Below are 25,546 nucleotides of genomic sequence, written 5' to 3'. Positions count from 1 at the left end.
TCTCAGCATACTGAGAGGTGGCTTGTTGGACTCCAAGGAAATAGGCAGCTGATTTGTATAGTTCTAGTCCATGTTAAAGGTCATTTCACGTGGTGACTGGCAGTTTCCTAATACCATTGAGACTTCATAGTTAAAATGAGAAGACCACGAGCAAGGGAGGACATCACTGTTGCACCAGCTAGCTAACAGGAGAGATTTTACCACCATTCAGTGTGGTCTATTGCTCTTGACCTTAAATTTTAATTTTTACATACCTGTAGGACAGAATCTCCATTTTGACATATCTCCAGGATGATGTCCATACCCCAGCAGCACTTATCTCTCTTTGCCTGCAGTATTTTGAATGGGACAGCAGCACTAGGAAACTTGTGCTGCCCTGAATTTTTGATTGGGTGGTCCTCTAATTTGTGCACATAGTAAAATCACTAACCCAGTCCTGCTGTCAGTAAGTGCAGGCTCAGAACCCATGTTCTGAATTTAGCCCCATGTATTATTTAGCCCAATATTTTTCTGAACAAGAAATTGAAAAGTCAGTCACTTTTGCTGGATGTCTATCACTGCCTTCACATCTATCGTAGTTGACTTACTTTTGGCAAGCCATGCAAGGAACACCTGCTGAGTAGTGGATATTCCCATTTCTATAAATTTTGAATTAGGTTCTTGAGATAAGGAACTGTGATGGATGAAAGTCATAGGGATCAGAAATGGAAAAGAACCATAAAAACAACCAAAAGTAAACAGAATATCAAAGACAAGAAACAAACTGTTACAGATAAAGAAGGTAAAAGCTAAGAAAGACCAATCTTATCCAGTAGCAAATTGCATCAATCACACAATTTAACCATACAATAGACTATTTTGTCACCTTTACAGCTGAACAGGAATGTATAAAATGTTGAAATGCATTTTCATATTCTCAGCATGGTTAGTAACAGGTCACAATAAAGCCACAGAGGAAAATATTATGCAAAGGATAATCTAAGTGCACCAAGTCTTATACACTGAATGTGGCAGAAATAAAAACTCAAGCAATTGAGTAGATAAATAAAATCAGGTACAGCAGGATAATCTGGGTGTTACCACAAAATTGTGTTATACACAGAAATATGCAATTTTACAAAATATTGTAACATATTGGCATACCAACAAAATAATAGAATAGAGATAGTGTGGAAAAGCATACTCACATGGACTATGTTACTACATTCAAAACCAAGGAAATTGAATTATTTTAACAGATTTTAAATACTGACACTTCATCTCAGAAATAACCCCAATTCTTTTCCTCCATTTAAGAGCCTTCTCAACCCAAATGACTCAGTCTGCTGCTGGTTGATTTTGACTTGTCTTTGTTCTCCAGTACTATTCCTCCTTTCAGCTAATCATACATCACCTCCACATCAGAACAACTCATCTTAAGATTTCACTAATTTCTCCAACTGCTGCTCAATTTTTGAGCTACAACACTGTTACACCTTTGTTTCTAGGATGCAGGTGTCACTGTCTAAAGCAACATTTATTGCCCATTCCTAACTGGCCTGGAGAAGGTGATGTTGAACCATTGTCTTGAACTGCCTTTGGGATGTAGGTGTACCACAGTACTATTAAGAAAGGAGTTCCAGAACTCTGACACAGTGACAGTTAAGAAACAACAATATACTTCCAAGTCAGGATGGTGTGTAGCTTGGAGGGGAACTACTTCTTGGTGGAGGAGTTCACTGTTTGGAAGGTGCTTTTGAAGGAGCTTTAATGAGATGCTGAAATGCAATTTGCAGATGATACACACTACTACCACGGCGAATCCCTGATGAAGTGAGTGAATGGAGATGCTGGTGGTTGGCATACCAACCAAGTTGGCTGCTTTCTTCTGGATTCTGTTTCTTGAGTTGGAGTTGCATTCATCCAGACAGGTTCAGAGTATTCCTTCACACGCTTGACTTATGCCTTGTAGGTTGTGGACAGGTGATGGAGAGACACGAGGAGAGCTACACATCACAGAATTCTTAGCCTATGACCTGCTCTTGTAGTCACAATCTGTATATGGCAGTTCAAGTTCAGTTTCTGGTCACTGGTATTCACCAGGATCTTGACAGTGGCAGAAGTCAACAGTGATGCTAATGCTAATGAATGGCAAGGGATGATGGCTAGATTCTCCATTGTTGGAGATGGCCATTCCTTGGCACATGTGTTATGATTGTTGCATGGTACTCATCAGTCAAGCTTGGATATTATCCAGGTCCTCTTCATTTGCACACAGGCTGTTTCATATGAGTCATGAATGGTGCCTATATTGTCCAAATATCCCACTCCTGACCTTAGGAAGGAGGAAAGGTCATTGATTAAGCAGTTGAAGATGTTGGGCATGGACACCACCAAGGAATTCTTCCAACAAACTCCTGGTGCTGAGGTAATTAACGTACAAGAAAAACAACCATCTTACTTTGTGCTAGGTACGACTCCAACCAGCTGAAACCTACCCCAACCCCCCACACCAGCCAATTCCTATTGACTCTAGGGCTAGCTAGTTTTGAAAAAAATTTGTAGGGCTCTTTGATGCCATACTAAATCAAATCTGCCTTAATGTCAACAGCTGGTGTTCAGCTCATTTGTCCAAGGCTGTAATAAGGTCAGGAACTGAATGGCTTTGGCTGAACACAAACTGAGTGTTAGTGAGCAGCTTATTGCTTTCTAAATACCATTGCTTAGCACTATTGTAGACTCCTTCAATCACCTTGCTGGTGGTCAAGAATAGATTGACAGTGTGGTAATTTGCCAGATTGGTTTGCCCTGGTTTTTAGTAGACAGGACACAACTGGGGAATTTTCTACATTGTCAGGTCGACTACAGGTGTAGCTAGTTCTCCAGCATAAGTCTTGAGTTCTACAGCTGGAATATTATCAGGGCCCATACTGCCCATTTGCAGTATCTGGTGCGTTTAGCTGTTTCCTGATATCATTTGGAATGAAATGAAATGGTTGAAGACTGGCATCTGTGATACTAGGGGCTTCAAGTAGAGGCTGAGATGTATCATTCATCATGTACTTTTGGCTGAAGATAGTCATAATTCTTCAGTTTTGTCTCTTGCATAGATGTGCTGGGTTCTCCGCATTTTACCTCCAGTTAGTTGTTTTATTCTTCAATACTTACTTAACTGGACGTGACAGTATTGCAAAGCTTAGATCTGATCTGCTGGTGGGGGAATAATTTGGCTCTATCACATGCTGCTTCCATTGTTTAGCATGTTGTAACTTTATCTGGTTGACACCTCATTTTTAGGTGATCCTTCCTGTAAACGTCTTTGAACCTGGGTTGATCCACTGGCATGATGGCAAAGTTAGAAAAGAGGATATGCCAGGCCACTAAGTTACAGATTATGTTTGAATAGAATTCTGCTGCTATCATGGCCCAAGGATTCCCAGTGTTGAGTTATTAGATCTGTCTTAAATCTATCCCATTTAATACTTTGGCAGTGCCATGCAACACTATGGAGAATATCCTTAACGTGAAGATGGGAATTCACAAGAACGGTGCAGTGGTCACTCCCAACAATACTGCCATGGACAGAAGCTTCTGTCATAGAAGAACAACTCTCCCAGTTTTGGGAATCATATATATGTCAGAGAGCAGATTTGAAAATCAACAATAATTTCATGGTCACCAATATACCAGTTTATAAAGATTTATTAACTGAACTCCAATTCCACCATCTGCTATTGTGGGATTCAAACTTATATCACTTGGTAGCTTGGGTCTCTGGATAACTGCAGTGCCATTATCACCACAAGTTGTCTCCCTCTCTTCTAATTCAAACTCTTCCATTCTGCATACTGTCATGTTCAGCACAGATTATGTTGTTGAGTTAAAAACAGCATTCCGTGTAAAGCAATTGTTATTTCATCCTTATCCTCTCTGCTGCATTTGATATTGGCAATATCACAAATATTTTATAATTTTATAGTGCTAACCACACAGAACAAATATGATAACACATAAAACCAGACAAACAATTTGTAAAAAATGCTATCAACAGTCAAAGATGTAGGTTATGAGGACAGTTTCAAATATAACTCCAAGGAGATTCCATTAAATTTAATCTGTCCTAACTGTAACAGTAAAATCATATTTTGGCAATAAAACTAAATGAAAGGTAATCTATACCACATTGACATCATGGAGTAATTTTATATTATTTTTGTTGTATATTTGGGTTAGACCTTCATAGTGCAACATTTTAGAAAATTGCAGTCATTTTTTTCAATGCCAATTTTGAAGACCCACTCTTTTTCTAAGAACCTAAATGTTCTAAAATGTTCAGTATATAATCATTAATTTTCAAAATACCCATGGCTTTGCACTACCTAAGCCAAATTGACAATTGCATGACAATTTTTCAAAGGCTTTGGATGGAATGGTAAAAAATGGAGAGGAGGCTCCAATAGATCAAACTATGACCTTATTGAATTGCGGAGTGAGCAAAAGAGGCCAAATAGCCTATTCTGGCTGCTGAATCAGATGGTTGGATCTACTTTGTACCTTATGTTCCCACTTCGGTGCTCTTTTCAGGGATTTACTTATGTCAAAGTGAAGGATAGAACAGAACTGTCATTTTTTTGTCAGATATACCTGCAAAGTCACAAGGCAGGCAGCTGACAAAAGAAATTTACACACCTGTTTTAAAAAAAATGAAAAGAAATCTTTGGTGCATGTAAATGAACTGTAAACTAAACAACAATAAATGCTGAAAATCTGAAGAAAAAATGGGAAAGAACAATTAGGTTTGGTAGTATCTTTATAGGGCACAGGCAAATTGATATTTCCGATCTGAACCATTCAGGAGCATGTTCTCATTAAGGGCCTGCACCTGAAATGTTGAACTGTCTCTTCTCGTCGCAAATGCTGTCTCACCTGAGAATTGTTTTTAAGATTTCCTCTTGCTTTCAATGGCTTCTGCCTCAAAGTAGGTGGATTTTATCAGCTTTTGGATCAAAGTGGCTGGATTTGCATATAAGCATGTCAAGAGTAATGCATTAGATATCCTCACTTTATTTCTACCATTAGTTCAAAATTATGAAATTTTCCACATTGTGTTCATAATTAATATGACAATATAATTAAACGGTGACATGCTATCCAACTCAAATAATAACTGTTAGAAGTTATGATCTATAATTAATATTTTATTCCTTCATCTGGTTATATTGAATTATCAAAAATTGTGTTCATTTCTGTAAGGTAGCAAATTTCTATTTATCCAACAGTTTTTAAGGCTCAGTCACCATGACATAGTTGCTATACTGGGTCTGTAAAAATTGGGAACCAACAAAACAAAAAATCATCTTAACCTTGTATTCGCCAATCTACTCTTTGCAGATACTACCATTCACAAGTGTTGGTAGCAGTGACCACCATACAGTCTTCTGGAAACACAACTTCCAATAGAGGATTCACTGCAAAGTGCTGTGTTACATTATCGCTGCGTAATATTCCCTCTAAATTTTTCTGGGCTGCACAGATCTCAGAGGTCCTAGAGCATGCAGGAGTGCAGTGGAAATGTTGCTACCTTTTAAATGGGTAAATGTTGCTATCTTGTACATCGCCCAATATATCTAGCAACTCAAAATTGGCATCCATGAGGCATTGTAGGGCCATCAGCAGGAGAATTATATTCAACCAGAACCTATAAATTCATGGCCCAGAATATCCCCACTCTATGGTTACTACTAAGTCAGAAGAACAACTCTTGTTGAAGGAGGCAGGAGAACACGCTAGGATCAGCACTAGGCATAACTAAAAATGTTAACTTGCTGAAGCTACAATAGAGAACTACTTACTTGCCAAACAGTGAAAATAAAATGCAATAGATAAACAGTTCCACAATCAACACGACCAAATCTAAGTTCTGGAATTCTTGGGAGAAGCAATCTCCCAAGTGCTATTATCTCTAGACTGTTAAACCAGAGACCCAGGTAACGTTCTAGGGTTCTGTGTTCAAATCCTGCCATGGCAGATGGTGGAATTTGAATTCAATAAATACCTGGAACTAAGAGTCTAATGACCATGGAACCATTGTTGATTGTCAGAAAAACCCATCTGGTTCACTAATGTCCTTTAGAGAAGGAAACTACCATCCTTATCAGGTCTGGCCTGCATGTGACTCCAGACACACAGTAATGTGGTTGACTCTTAAATGCCCTCTGGGCAATTAGGGATCAGCAATAAATGGCCTAGCCAGCAACATCCTCTTTTCCTGAATGAATAAAATAAAAACACAAGGTGGAGCTCCACAAATATCCACATCATCAGCAATGGATGGTTGCTGGACTCCTAGCATCACAGATGCTAGTTTTCAACGAATTAATTCAATTTATCCCACATGATATATAAAAAAACAGCTGGAGGTATTGGATACTGCAAAGACTACCAGGTCCTGACAACATTCCAGCAATTGTACTCAAGACTCTAGAACTGACAATACAGCTCAAGTACAGCTACAATACGCCATGTAGAAAACTGCCCAGATACATCCCAAATACAAAATGCAGGACAAATCCAACCTAGCCAAACATCATCTATCTTTAAAGAGATTTTGACAGTGCTTTCCAGCACTTGCTCATTGACACTCCATTTGGATTCTCCCAGGATCACTTGGGTCTTGAGTGTGTTACAGCCCCAATCCAAACATGAACAAAAGAGCTGAATTTCAGTGAAGAGGTGAGAGTTACTGCTTTTGACACCAAGGAAGTATTTAACCAAGTACTGAATCAAAGAATTTGAGCAAAATTGAAGTCAAAAGAAGTCATGGGAAACCTTTCTGCTGACTGGAGACATACATGGCACTAAGGAAGATGGTTATGATTATTAGAAGTTAATTGTTTCAGCCCTAGGTTAGCACTTACCCTCAGGATAGTGTCCTATGCCCAACCATCTTCAGCTACTTCAACAATGACCTCCCCTCCATATTAAAGTCAGAAGTGAGGATGCTTTCTAATGATTGCACAATGTTCAGAACCATTTGCATAATCTCAGGTACTGAAGCAGTCCATTCAAATTCAGCAAGGACTCGACAGCATCCAAATTTGGGCAGGAAAGTGGCAAGTAACATTTGTGCCATTTAAATGCCAGGCAAGAACACTTGCAACAAGAGAGAATCTAACCATTAGCCCTTGACGTTCAATGGCATTACCATCAGTGAATCCCCACAATCAACACCTTGAGGCTTATTATTGTCCAGAAACTGAACTGAAACAGCCATACAAATATGTGGTAGAACAGCAGGTCAGAGGTTAGGAGTTCTGTAGTGAATAACCCACTTCCTTTCTTCCCAATGTCTGTTCACAATCTACAAGGAACAAGTCAGAACGTGATGGAATACTCTCCACTTGCCAAAATGTATAGTTCCAAACAAATAACAGTATCTTGACTCCATCCAGCATAAGTTAGCCTGCTTGATTAGTACCTTATCCAACACCTTCAAATTTCACTCTCTTCATCACTGACATACAGGGGCAGGGTGTACTATCTACAAGGTGCACTGTAGTAAATCATCAAGGCTCCTCCAAAAGCACCTTTTATATTCACACAGCTAACACCTAGAAGGACAAGGGCAGCAAACACAAAGGAACAGCATCACCTGTAAGTTCCCTAGCAAGCCACATACCACCTGGTCGTGGAACAGTGTTCCTTCACTTTTGCTGGGTCAAAATGGAACCAGCATGATAGGCCATGTGGCCTCCTTCTCTAATGCAAAATTTTATGGTTCTACAAAATCCAGAATTCCCTTCTCCAAGGATTACACCAGAAGGCAGCTCATCGTCACCTTTTCAAGGGTAGTTAGGGTGGGCAATAAATGTTGGTCTAGCCAGTGATGCTCATGAATAAATTAAGTAAAAAACAGAATAGGATCAATTTCAAAATTTATTTGCTGACAACACACTAAAATTAAACAGTAGACTAAAGCGTATGCACCAATAATTTCTTGCCTGGACTTAAAAATTGCCTGTAATTTGCAGTTCTAATTTTAGATCAAACACTACAATTTTCAAAATGTGACCCTATTCATCTTTTGGGTATAATCAAATCTAAGTCAATGACCTAGATACTGAAATTTACATCAAAGTTAAACATAAATATCATATTTACTGTTTCTTTGTACATGATTATATATTGTGAAGAATTTATTTAAATCCCTTCTAATATTTGGTCTAGTCCTCAATTTTCTATGTCACCAGCAAAAAGTAGGAGTACATACCTGTCTGAATTTCGCTCTAGCCTCCTTTTCTTTCATTCTTCCATGAGCAACTAAGTAATCAAACACCTCTCCTATAAACAAAACAAAGTTCAACAATTGAAGCTGTAATTGATAAATTTAGTGATTAGTTATTTTGAGAATAAAATTAGAGTGTTGCACAGTGATAGATATTGCAGCATGGTTTTTAAAAATTGGTCTGACAACTCTGATGAAGTGGCCATAATCTTGCAGTGGTACAAGGGTTCTCAGCTGCCTGTTGGGGAGGTGATTGGAGCTCCGCATCATCCCTTTTAGGTAAAGCCTGTGGAATCTTGCTCCATTCAGGCACTTGACAGCCAGCCTTGCCCCGTGATCCAAGCCTCACTTACTGACTTACTAAGAAATGCCAGCCAATCAGCCTGATTTTAGGATTGTTGAATGGCAGCATGACGGAGGTGGTGATGATTGTTGCTGTCATAGCACCTTCCTGAAGCCTTGGATTCCTGGTTAAAGATTGAGTGATGGCAAGGGATTTAGAGAAACATGGATCAGTGGTAAGCGCAAAGAGGAGTCCATAGCTCCTCCTCCAGTGCAGGATACCTTGACAATGAGCATCTCTGAAAAGGAGGACAACTTGCTTTGGAGCTCTCACAAACTCCAGCAGGATTTGCTTATTCAGTTCAGTGAATTATTTGCTAGATTAACAACAGTAGTGGCTAGATTGGACTCTCCAACTGTCACTGAAGAGCCTCAGGTGGCAGCAGGACAGGCAGGCTTCCACCATTAGGTGGAAGCAGGAAAGTGTACAGGTGCCTACTAGCAACATTCTTGTCTGATTAAATGCCCTGCATCAAACCCATGATAGGGGAGGGCATAAAATTCAGTCCATTGTGCATATTTAATACATAACAGGAGAATTGTGTGCAGATTGAGCTGTATTTGTTAAATTTTTGCTCAGCACCATTTGATTGAAATCACTTGTTACTGGTAAAATACTGTTACTCAAATGTCAGGAACAGATTATTTACTGAGCTGCATATTCATAATTTATCAACTGGAAGGTCAAGGGCAGCAGGTGCATGGGAACACTATCTTCAAAGTTCCACTTCGAGAAATACCATCCTGATTGGGCTCAATTTACTGTTTGTTATCACATGGACTAAAGTGGCTCAAGCCAACACTGCACTACCATAAGTTTCAAAAGGAAAATAGGGAGAGGTATTTGTTTCAGTTTCCACAGTGAAGAATAGTAACACCATCCCAATAGTGACAGGTAATGAAGAGGTTATAAAAAGAGAGGAACTTAGAACAACCATCACCAGTAAGGGAAAAGTACTGAACCAATTATTGGGATTGAAGGTAGACAAGTCCCCTGGGCCTGATGGCCTACATCCTAGGATCTTAAAAGGAAGGGGGAGCAGAGATAGCGTATTCATTGGCTATAATATTCAAAAATTCTCTGGATGTGGGAATGGTTCCAGTGGATTTGCCAAATGCTAACATAACACACTTATTCAAAAAGGGAAGGAAGCAGAAAGTAGGAAACTATAGACCAGACAGGTGGTTGTAGATAAAGCATAATTTGTCATTGGGAAATTGTTAGAATGTATTATTAAGGAAATAACAGGAAATTTGCAAAGTCAAAACATAATCCACCAGAGTCAGCATGGCTGTATTAAGGGTCTTATGTTTGACAAAGTTGCTAGAGTTCTTCAAAGATTTAACAAGGAAGGTGGATAACTGGAATTCTGTAAATGTAGCACATGGAGACTTCCAGAAGGTATTTGATAAAGAAGTTGTACAAAAGGTTAATGCACAATGTAAGATTTCATGGGGTTAGGGGTAATTTATCAGCTTGGATGGAGAATTGGCTAAACCAACAAAGTAGAAAGTCAGGATAAATGGGTCTTTTCTTGGTTGGCAATATGTAACTAGTGGTGTGGATAAAAGCTTTAGTGGGAAACCAAAACTGCCAATTATAACAAATATATAAAATCTTGAAGGACTCCTAATGCCATTATTGGATGTTGGTTGGAACAGTCATACAATGACCTCAACAAGCAAAGACAATAAAAAATATTTTCAGGTCACTACAGCAATCTATGAAACCATCAATTCAGTGCTTGGCTATACCAAAACAGGTATGATTCTGACATCAGAAAAGGCTGCAACATTGCTGTAGAAAGCCTAGATCAGCATGTTTTCAAAACTATTGAACAATTCTTTTCACCTAAGCATTAAAGTATTGATAGCCTTGACAGTATATTCATATGACTAACGAACATAATTTAGATCCAAGTTCTAAGAAAAGATTGAGAAACTTTGCCATGAGTTCTCTAGCAAAATAAATTTTGGAGTAATTAAATTGAAGACTGATGTGGCAAATACCAGGAAGATGCAAAATCAAAGGCTAGGGCAGCAAGAGGAAAGGAAAGTGTGTCAACTCTGGAGGCAAAAAAAATACAGATTTTTAGAATAAATTATCAGGTAAAGCCCCTGAAACAAATATTAAAAATGGTTTCGACAGGAATCTAGATGTTCTTCTCGAAAGGGGAGGGGATATTAGTTCTTTCTTTAATATGGTGTTTTGAAGACAGTTACAGTTGCAAAGATACCTGTACCTTTTCCGATTTCTTGCCCAAATGTTCTTTAATAGCTAATGAATGCTGGTCACCTGTTAATCCATGAAAACCAACAAATCTATAGTCCTTGAATAGTCAAACATTTATAATGCATTAGAATATAACAACCAGCAAATTCCGGGTAGATATTTTCCTTTTGCAATCTTGAAAGAGACCGAGCAAAATTCATTCAGTCCCAGATTAGTTACTAATTTAATACAAGCTATGATTTGGAGACACCGGTGTTGGACCAGGGTGCAGAAAGTTAAAAAAACCACTCAACACCAGGTTATAGTCCAACAGGTTTGTTTGGAAGCACGAGCTTTCGGAGCGCTGCTCCTTCATCAGGTGATTGTGGAGAATAAGATTGTAAGACAGAATTTATAGCAAAAGTTTACAGTGTGATGTAACTGAAATTATATATTGAAAAAGACCTGGATTGTTTGTTAAGTCTCTCATCTTTTAGAATGATCGTGTGGTTTCTGCTCTTTCATATGTAAATAACATAACATTTTTTTTTAAAAACTTACATTCTCAAGTGAACGTTAACAATTGGTGTCATGTCGGCCCAGATAATGTATTGAAGGTGTTAGCTCCCTGTGTGAGGCTGTCTGTGCCACAATGGTTAGACTGATTCTAATCTAAAAAATGGATTTACAGAATCTTCCATGGATTTGTGCAGTTTTTGAGCAAAGTGAAATGTAATTCTGCAAGTACAAATTCTCCGTGTGCATATGTGTGCGTGCATGTGTGGGGGCGGGTATGAGTGCCTGAGAGAGAGTGTATGCATGTGTGTATGAGTGTGAGCGTAAAGGGGTATAAGTCTATGATAGGGTGTGTGCAGGAGTGTTTGTGAGAGTGTATGAGAGAGAGTCTGCATGAGTATCTCTCTCTGTAGAGAGTGTGCATGCCCATCTGTTCCTGTGTGTGTATAGTGCAATGGGGTCACCTGTAGCGTGATATTAAGATAACATCATTTTCACCACTTCGTTGGCTCAGTCGCCTTTTTGGCTCAATTTATTACACACTTGAACAGAAGGTTGTTGACCCAAACATATACCAGAGCCAGAGTATATAATTTAGAGTTGTCCAAACTTTTCACGAGGAGCCATATTTCAACTTTTTTTTCCTCACAAGCCAATAGGCAAATTTCATAAAAAGAAAGTTTGGCATAACATTAAACATAAAATAAAAAATAAAAAATGCAGTAATAAGTGTAGTGACTGTAACAGAGGTCAGCCAGGTGGGCTGTGTAGAGTAAGAGTCCCCTAATTAGACCAGATTAACAGCAGCAATCAGGGAGCCCTGGCTGACAGATAAGAACAGGAATGTCCGAAATCCTGTTCACTCAGAGCTAGCTCTGAGGGAGCTGGATCAGTGTCAAGCACTCTCCACATGTAAATAAAGGATCACTTTGTGGTGGCATTAAGACCGCCAAAGCCTGACACAAGACTCCACTAAGCGAGAGAGATAGTTTATTTCAGAGGATGATGTTTGGTGTATGAACCATGGTAATGGCCCAGCATGGATAAGAGGCATGGTCAATGTGAGGTCAAGTCCAGTGACGTACATAATTCTGTGAGGTGCGATGGTCCTCAACAAACACATGAACCATATAAAAGCTGCAAATTAATGAACATTATAGATACAAAACACTGCTAACTCCTTGACTGTCTTTCTGACTGTTCCACAACCAATGGGCTCTCCTTCTCCGTCAAGTGTTGAAGATACCTCAGAAACTGAGATGGACAGGGTGGATGTCATCACCTCAATACTTTTGCAGCCTGAGGAAGAGAATGAATTTCCTCCGAGACACACTGGGTGCAAGAGGCAAGCTACTGTGCATTACACACTGCCTTATCAGAGGCAGAGTTGGAGGAACCTGACCTGATGCTAAAATACCCCAGGAGGAGCTAAACAAAACCAGTCAAGGCCATCAGACCCAGAGGTGGAGGGTTGAAGTGATTGTAACAAGGTCAGCCAGATGGACCTCATAGAATGAGTTCCCTGATTGAGCTGTTAATATTGTCTAGTCAGGGAGTCCTGGCTGACAGATAAGAACAGGAGTATCAGACATCCTGTTCATTCGGAGAGTTGGCTCTGAGTGAGTCAGATCAGTGTCCAGGACGCTCCAAGTATCAATTAAAAAAGGTTACTCGGTGACAGGATATCAGCCTGTGGAGTTATTTTATGAAGAAAACAATTTGCTTCAACCGTTGATTACTTTCACTTCTTACAATTTCATATAGCCTGTTCACTGCTCATGAAGTGATCTGCCCTACACTGGTGAGACTAAATGGTGACTGGTGACCATTTTGTAGACCACCTCGATCCTGTCCCCAAATCTTGTTGCCTGTTGTTTTAATTCCTTGCCACGTAACCAACCTGACCTGTCTACCTTTTTGGACTGTTATCATGTTTCAATGAGGCTCAATGCATCCTCTTGGAACCACCTGATGTTTGATTGGGCATTTCACAACCTTCTGGAGTTCAGCAACTTTAGATCAAAACCTCTGCCCCCATTTTGTTTAGTGTCTTTTCACAAATGGTATGTAGGTTTGGTCTTGAATGGTTAACTTGCAGCTTTGGCAATGGCCAATGTGATTTCTTTCAAAACACAGTACAACAGACAGAATTCTGGAAAATAATGAGGTTTTGTTTGCATTGGGTGAATTTTATTAGCAGAAGTCACAAACAGTTGTGCAATAGATTTTTTTTTGATTCTGGAGGAATATCCAGTCTACCCTGTTGTTTCAGATTTGCAAAGGTCTTGTCTGAGGGGAATGTATAAAACAGTTGTATCTAATAAAAAGAGATGGCTTGAAACTATTTTAAAAATTGTTTTTCTTAAGGTAAGTAGTTAAGTTTGAAAGTTCCAGACCAAAAGTGTTCCACTAAAATCTTGAAAGGTTATTTGAAATGGAGAAAGTCTGAGATCTGTTGCATAAAGACTTAAGGAAGAGACTCAGATTCTCAGGACCAAGATTTGAAGCATCTGTTCTGTTAAATTAAACCCTTTAGATGTGACAGAGCAAGGATATAGTACTGGGAAGCAGTACTGTTCGGATCATTGAGAGTGTAGTTTACTATTCATTTTGAAATTTTTAAACTTGACAGCCAGCCTTGCCCCGTGATCCAAGCCTCACTTACTGACTTACTAAGAAATGCCAGCCAATCAGCCTGATTTTAGGATTGTTGAATGGCAGCATGACGGAGGTGGTGATGATTGTTGCTGTCATAGCACCTTCCTGAAGCCTTGGATTCCTGGTTAAAGATTGAGTGATGGCAAGGGATTTAGAGAAACATGGATCAGTGGTAAGCGCAAAGAGTCGTCCATAGCTCCTCCTCCAGTGCAGGATACCTTGACAATGAGCATCTCTGAAAAGGAGGACAACTTGCTTTGGAGCTCTCACAAACTCCAGCAGGATTTGCTTATTCAGTTCAGTGAATTATTTGCTAGATTAACAACAGTAGTGGCTAGATTGGACTCTCCAACTGTCACTGAAGACATGTAAATAGTTTGCTTATTCTATATTATTCTTCATTTCTTTTGTGTAATACACTAAATCTGTGGCATTGCATGTTGTGCTTCAGTCAAAGACTCGTTAAAACCAAAAAATAACAGAACACGATCCATCAAGCCAGATTTCAGTCCAGAGATCTGACTTGTCCAGGAATAGCATCTGCTGGGATCATTACTCTTGGTTCTTCTTTCCAGTGTAACTTACGCTTCATCAATCATTTTTATCTTTTCTCAGTTCATATGAAAGGCCTCAGAACTAAACTATTAACTGCTTCACTCTCTATAGATGCTGTCACCTGCTGAACGTTTCCAACATTCACCATCAGAAAACCGATCAACCTCTTATTCATCCCATCACAGTTTAGAAAGTTGTACCAGGTTGCTGACAAAATAATTAATACATTCCAATTCAATACAGTATCCACTGGAAAGGTGTGGCATAATAAAATACTGCACAAAACCAAATATTCTTCCTTAAGGGATCCAGAAAAATATTAGGTCCTCATTAAACCAAAAAAATTATCAATATTACTTTCAGATGAATTCCACTTACCTCCACTTGCATATTCCATCACTAAATAGAGAGTCTTCTCTGTTTCAATAACTTCAAATAATTTCACTGGAAAACAAAAATGAAAGATCTGGCATATTGATGAGGACAGATAAATATCTAATTCAACACATATATGAAAGATAGTTCAATTATGTTAACAGAGAGCTCAATTCCAGCTAATGTATGATTGAGCTATGTATGTTTTAAAAAATGCAATACAGTACATTTTGTATATTAAAAATAATGTAACTTCCCTTTTCCTGCATTTTTACTGTCTCTATCTTCTCAAAGAATTGGCTCCTTGCTAGAGTGATTGCCTTTTAGTACCTCACCTAAATGGGTATTTCTCATTTGTGGGTGTAGATAGCAAATTTTGTTAGGATTGTAGGAGTCATCACAGGCAAACCCAAGATAATACTCAATAGAAGCCCTACATTACAATAAAAAGTAGCAACATCAGTTGACTTTCACCTTATATAGCACGCAAAAAGAACATTTTTCATTGTATCTCTGTATATGTGACATTAATAAATCAAACAAACTCAAACTTTACTGAAGGACCAAGAGGATAACTGTAGTCAAATACCAGTGTCCAGGTAAGAACTGCTAAATCTGCATATGCTATGAATTAAACCTAGCACTTGGTCTTGCTCACTGGGTATGCACTAGTTAAAGTACTGGGAAAGCCTGCTTCATTTTTTTAAAGATTAAATTTATTTGAATTTAATTCTTTCATGGATAAGGGCATCACAGGGAAGTGAATAGGTATTATTACCTATTCCTGAATGCACCTAGAATCAGTGAAAGCAATGTCAGAGGCAGTTAAGAGTCAATCACATTACTGTGGGCCTGAAGTCACATCAAGGCCAGATCAGGTAAGGATTTCCCTCCTTTTAGGGCATTAGTGAACCAGACATGTTTTTATGACAAGAGAGAATACCCTGGTAGCTTCATGGTCCCCATTAAGACTAGATTTAAATTCTAAAATTTTAAATTAAATCGAATTCTATCAGCGGCTGTCATGGTTTAAACACATGGCTCCAAAATGGGATACTGCGTTATTAGGCAGAAGTGGGTACTGCAGATGCTGGAAATCAGAGTCTTAGATTAGAGTGGTGCTGGAAAAGCACAGCAGGTCAGGCAGCATCTGAAAATAAACATTTTGGGCAAAAGCCCTTGTCAGGAATGAGTTATTAGTCTGGTAAAATTACCACTGTCTCCTCCTCAAATTCACTAAGTAGAAAATAATGTGCTCTAGCACAATCTAAAATCTAGCTACTGTAACTTTGCAGTGGCAAAATTCCCAAATGCTTGAATAAACAGCAATGTCAATGCTCTTTTGTGTACTCACATAAAGATGATAAATATACTGTATAGCTTTTAGCTCCTGAATATACTCAAACATAAAACTCAACTCCATAGTCTTCTAAAATTAACTTGTAATTTGGCTGATTGTGGATAGCACATATTAAGAAAGATGTCAGTCAAAATATTTTGCAATGTTAAGTAATGGATTATATTCCTTTGGTCTATAAATCAATAATAAGTCAGTATAGATTTAAAATCATCACCTTAATAAAAAGAAAGTGTTAACGTTTGTTTTCTTTCACAAACGGTTACTGTGGCCTGGAATGTTCTAGCAGAGAAATCACTGGAAGCAAAATCCATAATTGCTTCTAAAAGCTAAGTGGTTAAACAGCTAAAACAAACCAAAAATACTTAAAAGCTTACAGTTCAAGAAACTATGTGGATAGCACTTTCAAAGAATGGCCACAGCAAACAAAGCCTAACTCCAGGCTGCAAAATTCTATTATATCTCTGTACATTCAAAATTAATTCAGACTGCACAACAGTCAGTCCTGACAATTAAGAATGAAGCAAAAATATAAACCATCTGGAGAAAGAGAGAAAAAGAAACAGGATGAGGTAGAAAGGTGAAGTGGGTACAGGCATAAGGGAAGGTAGACTAAAGAAGGAATAAACTTTAACAAATGAGTGGTAAAACAAGGTGATTAAGTGACTGTAGTGAATTAACCACCCCTCCAGGTTAGCTTTAAAATAAATGTTAATGATCAAAATAAATGTCCAGGAAATTCAACCATCATGGGACAGAAAGCATTGGCCCAGATCTTCTAATCAGTATAGGGAATGCTATTTCCAAACTTGATCACATAAAATACTACACACTTCAGTCAACTCAATTCACTTTGAGTGATACAAATAAGTAGCTGAAAGCACAGGATATTACAAGAGCTGACAGCATTCTAGCAATAGTATTCAGGAATAGGAGTCCCTCGCCATGCTGTTCATGTCCACAACACTGACATCTACCCAATAGTGTGAAAAATTGCCCAGTTATGTCCCATACACAATAAGTAGGACAAATCCAACCCAGCCAATTACTGCCCCATTGATGTATTCTTGATCATCAGCAAAGTGATGGAAGGGATCATCAATGCTATCTAGCGTAGCAATAATTTGCTTTCTGACACACAGTTTGGATTCTGCCAGGGCCACACAGTCTTGACCTTATTACAGCCTTAATTCAAACATGGACAAAAAAACTAATACCGGAGGGGAGATAAGTGTGATGTTAGAATATTCACTCATACCATTCATGACTCCTCAGATACCAAAGATGTCAGTGTCCAAATGTGGCAAGGCCTGAACAATGTCCAGGCTTGGGCCAGCAAGTGGCAACATTTGCATCACAGAAGTGTCAGTCAATGCCCATCAAGAACAAAAGAATCTTCCCATTGTTCTTTATATGTACCTTGACATGCAATGACATTATCATTAGGTGAGGTAAGCTGGACACTCTGATAAGTGGCACACCTGCTGAGTTCTCAAAAGCTCTATAAGGTTTAAGTTGTCAGGGTGATAGGGCACACAATGGGAGTGAATTTATTTTTAAAATGCCCACTTGTTAAAAATATTTGTTTTAACGAGAGGATAGTCACCAAAAAGTGGAACATTGGTCCGTGGTTTTTTTGTTTTGGAATAGTTCCAGTGTGAAAATGGATTCTCGGTTTTATTGAAGCAACTCTGCATTTAATTACGCTTGTATAGTTATCCAAATGGCTTACAGATGTTGTCATTAAACAAAGCATTCTTAATATCTTAATTACAAATTCCCTTACTTGCTTGCTTTATTCTAGCATTAGTGAATTAAATTAACTTTTCAAATGTAATTTTAAAACACAGCCAGGCTTCAGAAACTGTCACTCTCCAGACTCTCTCTCTCTCTCCCCACTCCCTCTCCCACCACCACCACCACCCCAAAACAGAGTATTGGCAGTGTGTCATCTACTAATGGTAATGCCACCAAATGCCTATGGACAGGTTTAGATTGTTTCTTAATGGTGATGGGCAATGCCTATCATTTTTGTGGCATGAATGTTACTTGCCACTTCTTAGTCCATGCCTAAATAATGTTCAGGTCAAGCTTCATTTAGACATGGACTGCTTTCATTTATGAAGAGTTGCGAATGGTGCTGAACATTACGTAATCATTGGCAAACCTTAGAATGAAGGGAAGGTCATTGATGAAGCAACTGAAGATGGTAGGGCCTAGGGCATCACTGCAAGGAATTTCTGCAGAGATGTCCTCAAGCTGAGATGATTGACTTTCAATAATCCCAACCATCGTATGAGCCAGGTATAGCTCCAACTGACACAAAGCATGATGCCACTCCTGGTCAAATGTGGTTATGATGTCACTCTCACTTCACCTCTGAAATTCAGCTCTTTTGTTCACATTTAAATTAAGATTGTAACGAGGTCAGAAGTTGAGTGACTGTGGCAGAACCCAAAATGGGCATCTATGAGCTGCATATTCCTGAGCAAGTGCTAGTTAATAGCACCTTTGATGATAACGTTTATCAATTTACCGATGATCAAGAGTAGGCTGAAGGAGTGTCAGTTATATATTGTGCATATGGTAATACTTCAATTTGGAGTCAGTGACGACTTATTTTAAAAAGTGGCGCTTAGTGTAGAGCATGACTCCTGGAGTCAGTTCGTGCTCAATTAAGTACTGACTGCACTTCAAACTGGATATCAATCCCTGCTTGGGTCAATGGCATTATTCCAGAGATATATAGTAGATTCACAAATGGATACTAAATGTGCAAGGTATAATTCAAGTCATGTCTGCTTAACATAGTGTAAAAATGATTAAACAAATTTTCTGACTTTTACATTATTATACTTTTGTTTTACAGTTAATTTAGATTGGGATTTATTACAGTGTTAATAACCAATTTACAGCTTGGCTAATGGCACATTTCCCAAGATTCAGTATCATCTGTATCTATGTTGCAATTCCAATTGATCTAACCTTGAAATTTTTTTTTAAACAATATTCTGCAAGCAGTGAGGTTGCCAGTGGGATTAGGTAGATTTTAAAAGCAAAATGAGAATCCTCTTTCATAATTTGAAAAATATTCTTGATCATTGGAAATTTGATGCATTTACTTTAGAAAATATCACAAATGATGTTATTTCCAAAATATCCTTTATGTCACTGTGAAAGTTAGTTCCCAGACATGTGAAGAATATGCAACACTGACACATGATAAATCCCGAGATCACTGGGTAGGTGCTGGAAAGGGAATAGATTGTCCACTCTTCAATCAGACTTCTCAAATAGATGAAAAATTCCAGAATAGGTTCCGGCAACAGCAAGATCACCAGATTGGCTCGTGTTACAAAAGGTTGCACAATGATGAGGAGTTGAGTAAACAGGTCCATAATTGAAGTTTACAGAAATAAGTGATCTAATCGAAACAGAAGATTCTGAAGGAATGTGACAAGACAGACAACAATATTAAAAATGAAAGAACTGTGGAAGCTGGATATCAGAAACAAAAACAAATTGTTGGAAAAGCTCAGGTTGTCGGGCAGCATCTGTGGAGATAAATCAGAGTTAATGTTCTGGGTCAAATGATCCTTCCTCAGAACTGATGGTAGTAAGAAAATGTTGTCTTCTAATGCAGAAAATAGGGTGGGGGGGGGAAGTAAAGAGTAAATGATAGGTGGGGATAGAGCCCAAAGAGAGAGAAGAACAGTTGGACAAAGGAGTGGTTAACAATCAGGCTGGATGAATAGCTATGAACGGGCACTGTTAGTGGCTAGGAGATAGTGAGGGCTGCAGATGCTGGAGAAGTCAGTTTTGATAAAGTGTGGCGCCAGAAAAAGCACAGCAAGTCAGGCAGCATCTGAGGAACATGAATGTCATCATTTCGGGCTTAACCTTGCCTCAGGACAGGGTTAAGCCCGAAACATGATTCTCTTGCTCCTCAGATGCTGCCTGATCTGCTGTGCTTTTTCAAGTGCCACACTTTATCGACACTGTTAGTGGTCAGCAATGGGTTGGATGTAATAGCAGATAATGTAATAACAAGAACTGAGGTGTGGGGATAGGGGTATGGTCATGGGATAGCTCAGGCCCTAAAGTTGTTGAACTTGATATTGAGCTCAGAAAGTTGTAGAATTTCCAAGTGGAAAACAAGGTGCTGTTCTTCCGTGTGGTGGTGGGGGTTTGGGAGTAAAGGAGTAGTGGACCAGGGTGTTCTGGAGGGAACAGTCCCGGCGTAAGGCTGACAACGCCGGGGAGGGGAATGTGTGTCTGGTGGGGGCATCCTGCTGGGGTGGCAGAAATGCCAGCTAATGATTTTCTGAATATGGAAGGTGGTAGAATGGTAGGTAAGGAAAAAGGGGGACACTATCACTGTTGTGGATGGAAAGGCAGGGGTGAGGGCTGAAGTGCGGGAGATGGGTTGGACCCGGCTGCGTCTCCCGTCAACTATGACGTTGGAGATCCTTAGTTGAGGAAGAAAGTGGACATTTTGGAGGCCCCCCCCCCCTTTCAAAGTTGGTATCACCAGACACAATTGCGATGGAGATGCAGGAACTGGGAGAACGGAATAGAGACTTTACATGACGCAGGGTGCGAGCATGTATAGTCAAGGTATCTGTGGGAGTTGGTGGGTTTGTAGTGCATATTGGTGGCTAGCCTACCCCCAAAAATAGAAACAGAGATGTCGAGGAAGGGAAAACAGGAGTTAGAGATGGACCAAGTGAAGGAGAGCATGTGGAAATTGAAAGCGAAACTGATAAGCTTTTCTAAATCTGGACAAGGGGGGAAAGCAGCACCAATGATATCATCGATGTGCTGGAGAAAGAGTTGTGGGTAGGGGCCAGAATAGGAATGGAAGAAGAGATGCTCCACATACCCTACAAAGACACGGGCTCAACTGTGGCCCATTCAGGTACCCATTGCACCTCTCTGTTCTGAAGAAAGTGAGGGGAGTTAAAAGATAAGTTGTTCAGAGTGAAGATGAGCTCAGCTAGGCAGAGGAGACACCAGATGAAATGAGGTTGGTGACCGTAGTTGATGCAATGGCCTGATGTTCCACATGGGGTCATGGTCCAGGAAGATAAGAGGAGGTGTTTGAGAACTGGTGTTCAGCCTGTTCAATATAAAGGTTAGTTTGCCAGACAACATCCCACAGATATAATTTCCTTTATCTAGGGTACCTAGAATATGGGAGCATAAACCTCAGGATAAGGGGTTGATCATTTAGGATTGAGTGGAGGAGAAATTTCTCCATTCAGATGTTTTAAATCTTCAGAGCTGTCTGCTCTAGTGGGTTGTAGATATTCCAATGTATTTAATGTTGGAATAAGCAGATCGTCGATATGTCATAGAATGAAGAGTAAAGCAGAGCAGGTGAGAAAGTGAAGTTAAGCTCAAAATCAACCATGATAGTAGTGAAAGGTAGAGACTGTTCAATAGACTTCTGGTTTTCCCCGTTCCTATTTTGTATATTCTTATGTTAACCCAAAGGACTGTGCATGTTCTGTCACATTGATTCAATACGGAGATAAAATATTCTTGATCTCTCAGGAAATCGAGGGATAGGGGAGCATGGAGGAAATTGGAGTCAAGATACAAGGTTAGCCTTGATCATATTGACATCACAAGGTCAATTCCTGGAATGGCAGGATTACCTTACACTGAAAGACTGGAGCGACTGGGCTTGTATACCCTTGAGTTTAGAAGACTGAGAGGGGATCTGATTGAGACATATAAGATTATTAAAAGGTTCGGACACTCTGGTGGCAGGAAACATGTTTCCGCTGATGGGTGAGTGCCGAACCAGAGGACACAGCTTAAAAATACGGGGTAGACCATTTAGGACAGAGATGAGGAGAAACTTCTTCACCCAGAGAGTGGTGGCTGTGTGGAATGCTCTTCCCCGGGGACAGTGGAGGCCCAGTCTCTGGATTCATTTAAGAAAGAGTTTGACAGAGCTCTCAAGGATAGTGGAATCAAGGGTTATGGAGATAAGGCAGGAACAGGATACTGATTAGGAATGATCAGCCATGATCATATTGAATGGTGGTGCAGGCTCGAAGGGCAGAATGGCCTACTCCTGCACCTATTGTCTACTGAATGGCGAGCCAGCTTGAATGATGGAATGGCCTACTTCTGCTCCCAAGCAAGTTTAATCAGTATGGAAACTGCAAGTCTGTAACTGTTCCCTTCACCTCAAAATGATACTTTTGAGTTGAAAATCTTTTGAAGAACAATGACAAAGGGAATATTTTATGTTTACATTGTTCTCACTACTGACCTGCACAAATGGTTAAATTGAGTGAACTGGTCTCAAACTTCGATATGAAGTGCCTCTCAAGCAGCTACTCACAAATACAAGATTTTTTTAAAAACTCAAAAGGCAAATGTCTTGCTATCATGAGATTGCTACTACATCAACCATTATACTACTCTCAATTAAAGTTATTTATTTTCACTAACTGGGTGTGAGAGGATTAGGCAAACAGTATTGTTTGTTTTGCTTCAGCCAGAGTGGGCAAACAAAGATCGATCTCCATACTTCAAAACCTCAGAATGCCCCTAAAATGTTCTGTTGTTGCACTGTTGCAGAGTAGATTGTGGCAGCCAACTTTGACATTGCAAGCTCCCATGAACAGCCATGTAATAGAGGGAGTATATTGGCATGGATAGAGGATTAAATAACTAATAGAAGATAGGGAAAGCTGGATTAAGGGCGGAATTTTCAGGATGGCAATCTGTAACTAGTACCATGCACAAGGATCAGTGTGATGATGGGAGTTTGTTTCCACAAGGGTATCTCCTACCACAGTACTGTCACAGATAAATCTTTCTACATCAGATAGACTGGTGAGGGTAAGGTCAAGTATGTTTTTCCCTCTGCTGGTTATTTCCACAGGTGTCGCAAACCCAGTCTAGCAGCAAAGGACTCAGCTAGTTTGTTTAGGAACCACACTTGGTGATGGACAGGTCCCTCACTCAGTGGATTGCATTGTTGTGGATTCAAGTTTCACATTAGAAAATCCCATTATGAATATTCGGGATAGCACATTTGCACAGCACTGGCTGTTTGGAAGTGTTGTGTTTGGATGAGACTTTAAACTAAGGCCGTGGCTGGTCTCAGGTGACAGTAAAAGTCCCTATGCCATTATTTTGAAGATGACCAGGGGACTTATTACAGTGGTCGAGACCAATATTTAACCCCCAATCAACACAGTTAAAGCAGGTTACCAGTAAGGTCATAAGATCACAAGATATAGGAGCAGTAGTGTGTAATTTAGTCCCTAAAGTCTGCTATACCATTCAATGAGATAATGGCTGACCTGATCATTCCCAACAGTACTTTCCTGCTTTATTTCCATAACCCCGATTAAAAAATCTGTCTCAGTGTTGAACATATGTATAAGACAGTAAGAAAAGGATTGAGAATATTCTTTGGATGTTTATATTTAGTTTAAAATTATGACCTTTACCAATTCAGTGTCTCAATCACAGTCCCCAGAAACCCGTTCCCAAACATTTCACAAAAAAAAATCTACAGGGCCTGCTCAGTCCAGCATGGTAGAAGACGACCACTTGGTAGCCCAAGGAGAAGAGGCTCTTGTCTTAAACAAGATGGAGGTTATTAGATGGGAGCAAATATGTTACATAAATGAAATAGACATTGTTATGGTCACAATGAGGAAGTTCTAGAGATCTTAATTTGTTTTTCCCATCAAGCCCACATGGCATCATCACACTGAAGGGCTGTTCAATTTCCCTCATTTATTAGCCTTTGCAGATCCTGACATCGTTACAAAGCTGTAATTTCTATTTCAGAATTGATTCCCGTTGCACCACTTGGAAAATGCAATTCTCAATCCACAAGCCAATTACTCACTCTCAATTAATGAATTTTCATTCCTCTTCATGTAAAACCCAAAGAAATAAGAACAGGTGTAGGCTATTCGATCCCTCCAATAGGATCATGGCTGATCTGACATGCCTCTCAACCACTTTTCTGCCCTTCCCTTTAACCCTTGATTTCTCAACTGATCAAGGATCTATGACAAAAATAGAAATTAAAGTTCTCTCCACAAATGCTGCCAGACCTGCTGAGCTTTTCCAGCAATTTTTATTCTTATCTTCAATTTACAGCATCAGCAGTTCTTTCTGTTTTTATTAAGGACTAATCTATCTCAGCCTTAAATATACACAAGAATTAGCCCCCCAACACCTATCTGCAGGAAGGAGCTCCAAAAACTCTCAACCGTCAGAGAATAAATTCCTTCTTGACACAGTCTTAAATTTGCGCTTCTTTATTCTGAGACTATGCCCTCTGGTCCTTGATTCTCCCATGAAGGGAAACATCATCTCAGCATTTACCTTATCAAGCTCCTTAATAATCCTCTATGTTATAATGAGCTCACTTCTCACTCTTCTGAATTTCAGTGAGTAGAGTCCCAAACTGTTTAGCCTTTGTTGATAAGACAATCCCCTCACACCTGGGATTATCCTAGTAAACCTTCTCTGAACTGCCTTCAATTAAATTATATATTTCCTTAAATAAGGGGACAAAAACTGCACAAAGTACTTCGGTTGTGGTCTCATCAACACATTATACAGCTACAATAAGACTTGCCTACTCATACTCCAACTCCCTTGAATAAGCACCAACATTCCACATTAGCTTTCCTGATTCTATCAAGTGCAGCAGGAAATCACAGAATCTTATGCACTAACTTTTCGTGTTTCGTATGCAAGTACTCTGACGTCCCTTTGTGTCACTGCTTCTGTAGTTTTTCTCCACTTAATTTTTTTGTCCTCCCATTCAAAATCAACTTCACATTTTCCCACATTATACTCCATTTGCCAAGTGCTTGCCCAGTTATTTAAACTTTCAATGTCTCTCAACAAACTGTCTTTATCCGTTTCGCAACCTACCTTTCCATACATTCATTTTCTTCCTCCACATTATTCAAGTACATTATAAACCACTGCAGTCACAGCATTGACCAGTTGGGTTTTACAGGGAACAAAGGTCACCAACCTGAAAAAGAACTCCTATCCCCATTCATTGTTTCTTGTCCTTCAGCCAATTCTCCATTTATGCAAATATACTTCATCCAACACCATTGGCACTGATCTGTTGACTTAAACTATTATGAGGTATCTTGTCGAATATCCTCTGGGAGTCCAAATACGCATCTATTGGTTCCCTGCTATCCACTCCAATGTAGTACAATTTCCCAGTCCAGCTACATCATTAGCACCTACCCGGGAA

General features: G+C 39.4%; 1 protein-coding gene across 14 annotated transcripts in view; it reads right to left on the bottom strand.

The window, feature by feature from the left end:
- mark3a (MAP/microtubule affinity-regulating kinase 3a) overlaps positions 1-25,546 on the bottom strand; it is a 178,308-nt gene that overhangs the window by 66,194 nt on the left and 86,568 nt on the right. For all 14 annotated transcript variants that reach the window (XM_072568575.1, XM_072568576.1, XM_072568578.1 and 11 more), the window contains exons 5-6: positions 14,925-14,990; positions 8,249-8,319 (exon numbers count right to left, since the gene is read on the bottom strand). In XM_072568575.1, coding sequence (XP_072424676.1) covers positions 8,249-8,319; positions 14,925-14,990 — 137 coding nt within the window. The remainder of the gene's footprint in view (positions 1-8,248; positions 8,320-14,924; positions 14,991-25,546) is intronic.

This window comes from Chiloscyllium punctatum, chromosome 4 (genome assembly GCF_047496795.1).
Source record: "Chiloscyllium punctatum isolate Juve2018m chromosome 4, sChiPun1.3, whole genome shotgun sequence".
Lineage (NCBI taxonomy): Eukaryota > Metazoa > Chordata > Chondrichthyes > Orectolobiformes > Hemiscylliidae > Chiloscyllium > Chiloscyllium punctatum.
This window is presented reverse-complemented; position numbering and strand designations above follow the sequence as displayed.